General features: G+C 41.8%; 1 protein-coding gene across 1 annotated transcript in view; it reads right to left on the reverse strand.

Annotated features, from left to right (window-relative positions):
- Nucleotides 1–1,132, reverse strand: part of rpp40 (ribonuclease P/MRP 40 subunit) — a 25,696-nt gene extending 24,564 nt beyond the window's left edge. Inside the window, exon 1 of the mRNA XM_043719491.1 lies at nt 838–1,132. Coding sequence (XP_043575426.1) covers nt 838–954 — 117 coding nt within the window. The 5' untranslated portion in view covers nt 955–1,132. The remainder of the gene's footprint in view (nt 1–837) is intronic.
- Between the last annotated feature and the right edge of the window lie 5,235 nt (nt 1,133–6,367).

The raw sequence follows: 6,367 nt of genomic DNA on the forward strand, positions 1-6,367 counted from the left end.
CATTATACAAACGGTCGTGGAATTCTTGTAGCATGTAGCATACATAAGGCTAAGGCTTTAATGAAAATAGAGGGTCTTTTAAAGAAAATAGTTTTAAGCTAGGAAATAACTATGAAGGGTTGTAGCTGACCACAAAAAGCAGCAGCAGGGGCATTTCACAATAAAGCTGATAGTATGATCAGAGAAACTGGATAAAAGAACAAGCTGTAACAAACAAGGAACAAAGAATGCAGACATACAAGGACAGCAGGATGGCCAGATAAGAAAATAACTAGAGAAAAAAAACAAGTGAGGTAATCGGCTTATGATAGGATGGGAAAAGGGAGGTGTGATTCTGCAACTTGCAAACTGAATAAGAATGCTATTGCGCACACATTTCTGCTTGATTGCAGAGGCGTCCAGTACTTGCAAGGCTGTAATAAATTGTTCTTATTTCCAAGACTTTGTCTCAGGCTGATTTGAGAGTTCTGTTTCTCACATCATGGTAATCAGTCTCCAACCCCTGTCAATCACCCACCAGATAATCATGGCAATCAGTCTCTGCCCCCTGTCAATCACCTACCAGATAATCATGGCAATCAGTCTCTGCCCCCTGTCAATCACCCACCAGATAATCATGGCAATCAGTCTCCGTCCCCTGCCAGTCACCCACCAGATAATCATGGTAATCAGTCTCCACCCCCTGTCAATCACCACCAGATAATCATGGTAATCAGTCTCCGCCCCCTGTCAATCACCCACTAAGTCATGAAGTTTCCGTACTCCTGTCAATTACCCACCTATAACCTGGTTGGACTATAAACTGGTGTTGTGTGATTTTTAACTTTAATCACCCACCTTATAGTTATAGTGATGAGCTTGCACATGCTGGTGGTGTTTTGATTTGCTGTGCCTGAAGTTGGATCTTTCACTAACCACTAGGTGCCGCGCGCATTTCTCCACGTTGTGCAGCATCTTCTCTCCTCCCCCCCGCCTTCTGGGCTGTAGCTCCTCGGGCCTTCCGCGAGCGCCGGTTAACGCCTCTCTCTTCAGGGCGGCAGCTCCTCGTGCCAGTTAACGGTTCCCCCTCTCAGGGCCCCTGAGCTTCTTCGCGCCGTCCGCGAGCGCCGGGCGTTTCTTTTGGCGCCTCAGTCCCAATCTGTATGGGAGGGGAGGATAGGGCTCGACTGCACCCTCTACTGGTTGGAGGCCAAAGTGGAAGAAGTGCTGCGTTTGAACAGTCGAAGGAAACGTCTCAACTCACGACTCTCATTCCCAAAGTAAGAATAGAACTGTTTCATGAGCAGTGCGATCAGTGGGCTGCGCTCTGTTTTCCTTAAACGATTGAGAACCCCTTCATTTTCCAGCATGGTGGCAAAAAGGAGAAGGCACTATGTCAGGTGGTAGGGTTCTCAATTTTGGTCGAATGTATTCCCTAAGGTTCAATCTGTTTTGCCTCCAACTTCCACATTTGGTCAGTTAACACCTCCATCCTCGAAGCCTTCCCCTTTCTCTTCATTGCTCACTCCGAGGATTCTCGACTGTCAGGTCAAAGAGCCATTTGTTTCCCACCACTAATACTTTTCCTACTCATAAACATGAGGTGCTATAAAAAGCCTGCCCACAGCCATGTCCTGGAAATGAATGTTGAAATAAGAATGGGCCTGCTCCAGCGCTTTATACGATTCGAACACTTCGTGGTTTTTACTCACAGACTATTCTCAAAATCCTTTACACCTCTGGTAGTTAGAAATCTATCAACCTCCACCTGAACCATAGTCAAAGACTGAGCTTCACAGCCTTCTGGCATCCAAACAATTCCAAAGATTCAGAGTCCCACCTGTACAGCATGGAAACAGAGTCTTTGGTCCAACTAAATATCTTAAATTAATCTAGTCCCATTTGCCAGCAGTAGGCCCATATCTCTCTAAGGTGAAAGTGGGTACTGCAGATGCTGGAGATTAGATTCAAGATTAGAGTGGTGCTGGAAAAGCAGAGCAGGCCAGGCAGTATCCAAGGAGCAGGAAAATGTCAATTCTCCTGCTCCTCAGATGCTGCCTGACCTGCTGTGCTTTTCCAGCACTACTCTAATCTTGACCCATGTACAGAGAAATCTGGGTGTTCAGGTCCATTGTACCCTGAAGGTGGCAACACAGGTCGGTAGAGTGGTCAAGAGGCATATGGCATGCAATCCTTCATCGGACGGGTATTGAGTACAAGAGTTGGCAGGTCACGTTACTGTTGTATAAGACTTTGGTTTTGCCACATTTAGAATATTGTATACAGTTCTGGTTGCCACATTATCAAAAGGGTGTGGATGCTTTGGAAAGGGTGCAGAGGAGGTTCACTAGGATGTTGACTGGTATGGAGATCGAGTAGATTAGGATTACTTTCATTAGAAAGATGGAGGCTGAGGGGGGTACCTGATTGAAGTCTACAAAATCATGGGAGATATAGACAGGGCGGATAGCAAGAAGCTTTTTCCCAGTGTGGGGGACTCAGTTACTCGAGATCACAAGTTCAAGGTGAGGGGGAAAAGTTTAAGGAAGATATGTGTGGAAAGTTCTTTACACAAAGGGTGGTGGGTGCCTGGAGGTGGTAGAGGCGGGCACATTAACACCATTTAAGATGTATCTAGACAGATATATGAATGGGCAGGGAGAAGAGGAATACAGATCCTTAGAAAATAGGCAATAGGTTTGGATAGAGGTTCTGGATTGACGCAGGCTTGGAGGGCTGAAGGGACCATTCCTCTGCTATAATTTTCTTTGTTTTTTTGTTCTTTGCTCTTTGATAACCATCAGTGACTTGTGTTTCCACATTGCATTCCATTTGCCGTTCTTGACCACTCTCCAAGCCTGTCCAAATACTGTTGAAGCCACTTTACATCTTCCACATTCCTTCATAGCTTTGTGACATCTGCAAATATTACATTTCATCCGCACATCCAAATCTTTGATCTCAACATTAAGTTGCCATATTCCTAACAGATCATAGGGCTGCTCTCTAATTCAAGAGAGACAACCAGTGCAGGAATTGTATCCAAGCTGTTAACGTCACTCTGCCTCACAACTGGCCATCCAGCCAGCTGAGATAATCAGCTCTCTAAAATCGTTGATATATGTTGTGAACAGCTGTGACCAAAGTACTGATCCTTACGGTACTCCACTAGACAGCACATAACAATGTGAGAATGACCTATTTATTCTCAGTCAGTTTTCTGTATATTAGTCAATCCTTAATCTATGCTATTAGCTCCAAGCCCATCCACTCCTCTTTACTAACTTTGTTAGTAACATCCTCAAATAACCACAAAAAGTTTGTCAAACACAGTTTGCCATTTGCAATTCATGCTAACAATGCCCAATCTGATCATTATTGTCTGAGTATCTAATTCTCACATTTTTATAATAGATGATAGCATTTTCATACTCCTGATGTCAGGCTGACCAGTCTGTAGTTCCCTGTTTTCTTTCTTGTTCAAAAACTGTACAGGACAAGGTTTTGAAGTGTGTTAGGAATGGCTTTCCAGAGCCATATGTTGAGATGACTAGAGGATAGTGTGTTATGTAATGAAGAAAGTCTTTAGATATTGTGTTATGATATCTACTTTAGATATTGTGTTATGTAATGAAGAAAGTCTAATTAATAACCTTGTAAATTAATCTTTAGGGACGGGTGACCCTGGCCTATTTTGGAAGGTTCTGGTGCTGGAAAAAACCACTGCAGGTCAGGCAGCATCTGAGGAGCAGGAGAGTCGTGATGAAGGGCGTATGTCGACTGTCCTGCTTCTTGGATGCTACCTAACCTGCTGTGCTTTTTCTAGCACCACACATTTTGACTCTGACTCTCCAGCATCTTCAGTCCTCACTTTCTCCTATTCTGAAAAGTTGCAAGACTCCTGGTGAAACTGAAGCTGATTGTAGTGTTCCAAATCAGCTAATAGCACAAAGTGGGAATTAGTCCTTTCAAGAACAGGTGACATGGGACTGTTTATTAATCTGGTGGTAATTTTATGTGGTTAAGTACCTCAAGTTTTAGGAGTGATGTCGTATTAGTATAAAGACTGGGACAAGTTTCATTTGGCAAGGTTTAAATTATTTGGAAATAATAGAAAGGGGAATAAGAACATTGTTAATGAATGCACATTTATTGAATTAACCTTAGATAATTAGAGCAGCGGAAAGGAAAATAGGTTAATAATTGGGAACTGCTTTAGAACACCAGGTAGAAAGAGAGATACCATCCCCAAAATGAGGGACAAATGTCAAAACGGAAAGGGAGAAATTATTGTGGAATTATTGAACCAAGAAAATGTAATATATGGCCAACTTGATGACATTAAAATCGTAGAATGATAATGAGATGCTTTCAAAGTACTCTAAAAGTAAATCCGAGGTCCTGGTGTAAGACTGCTGCTTAATTTAAACTAAATAGGGTAGAATACTTACTTTAATATCTGCAATGTCGTAGAAAAAAACTATTAACCTCCATTGTCTAGTTATCCTTTAGTAAGGGTTACTTCATGTATCACAATATTCAATATAAATAAGAGATAGCCAGTGAGATAATATAGCTGTTGCATTGTTGTTAGTTTCTAGAAAAAAGTCTTATTTGTCAATCACATCTCAAACTATCAGAATAATTTTATGACAGAGAGAAATGTAATGTGGATGATATAACAATCATTTATCCCCTCGTTTGGGAGATATAGATAAAAAGAAAAGTAGAAGGCATTTAGGATCTTGAGCCTGTTCCTTGCCATTCATTGAGATCATGGCTGACCTGTGACCTAACTCTAAATACCAGCGTATTTCCTTAGTATCAATGGTTAACAGAAGTTCATCAAACTCAACTTAAAGTTAACAGTTGATCCAAGAATTCACAATGAACTGTAATTTGCAGTAGTGTCATAAAGATGCTTCATACTTTTTACACAGTCATACTCTATGACTGTGTAAAAATTGATTAATTTCAAATTTTGTGTAGGTACCTTCTCTTTAACAGATGTCCTTTAAAGGTCACTGTGGATACGGGAAAGGCTTTTTCAACAAGATTTTCTGGAGATCACAAAATTGGTAATAATGCAGTGTTCTGCTGTAGACCCGCACTGGGACTGTTTGAAGGGTGATTGAGTTGAGGTACTTTGCTCTGTGGAATTAGTTGAGGAAAAAGAAGCCTGTGAAAAAGGGCTGTTCGATTAATCAGTCCTACTTCTTCAAAGAACTCTCTTTTTGAGTTCAGGATGAAATCTATTTCTTCTTACAGCGTCATAACAAGAGGGATTGACTATAGAAGCAAAGAGGTTCTTCTGCAGCTGTACAGAGGCAGGAAACATGTTTCCGCTGATGGGTGAGTACCGAACCTGAGGACACAGCTTAAAAATACGGGGTAGATCATTTAGGACAGAGATGAGGAGAAACTTGTTCACCCAGAGAGTGGTGGCTGTGTGGAATGCTCTGCCCCAGAGGGCAGTGGAGGCCCAGTCTCTGGATTCATTTAAGAAAGAGTTGGATAGAGCTCTCAAGGATAGTGGAATCAAGGGTTATGGAGGTAAGGCAGGAACAGGATACTGATTAAGGATGATCAGCCATGATCATATTGAATGGTGGTGCATGCTCAAAGGGCAGAATGGCCTACTCCTGCACCTATTGTCTATTGTCATACAGTGAGGAAACAACTCCATTCGGTCCAACTCCTCCATGCTTACCAGACATCCCAATCTGATGTTGTCCCATTTGCCAACATTTGGCTCATATCACTCTAAATCCCATTTATTCATATACCCAGCCAGGTACCTCTTAAATGTTGTAATTGCATACAACTCCACCACCTCCTTTGGTAGCTTGTTCTATACATGCACCACACTTGGTGTGAAAAGTTACCTCTCAGGTCCTTTTTAAATTTTTCTCCTCTCATCTTAAACCTATTTCCTCTAGTTTTGGACTTCCGCATCATAGGAAAAGGACTTTGGCTATTCACCCTATCTATGGCTCTCATGATTTTATAAACTTCTATAAGGTCACCCCTCAGCCTCTGAATCTCCAGGGAAAGAAAGCCCCAGCCTATTCAGCCTCTCCTGATAACTCAAACCCTCCAGTTTCGGCAATATCCTTGTAAATCTTCACTGCACTGTCTCAAGTTCAATAACATCCTTCCTATTATTGCTGACTTTATTCACTCAATAATGACTCAGAAGCAATAGCCATGTCTGAGCATAAAATTATCCCAGATAAGTAGCATCCTGCCATTTAATATGTCCCTCAGAACATCACTTTGAGGTGATGAAGGGACAGAAATGAAAAGCAAATAAGTTATATTAACTTGTATGGAATCTTGTAGATCACACGGATTATTGCGAACTGTTTTGTCTCCATCTCGTAAAAAG

This window comes from Chiloscyllium plagiosum, chromosome 29 (genome assembly GCF_004010195.1).
Source record: "Chiloscyllium plagiosum isolate BGI_BamShark_2017 chromosome 29, ASM401019v2, whole genome shotgun sequence".
NCBI lineage: Eukaryota > Metazoa > Chordata > Chondrichthyes > Orectolobiformes > Hemiscylliidae > Chiloscyllium > Chiloscyllium plagiosum.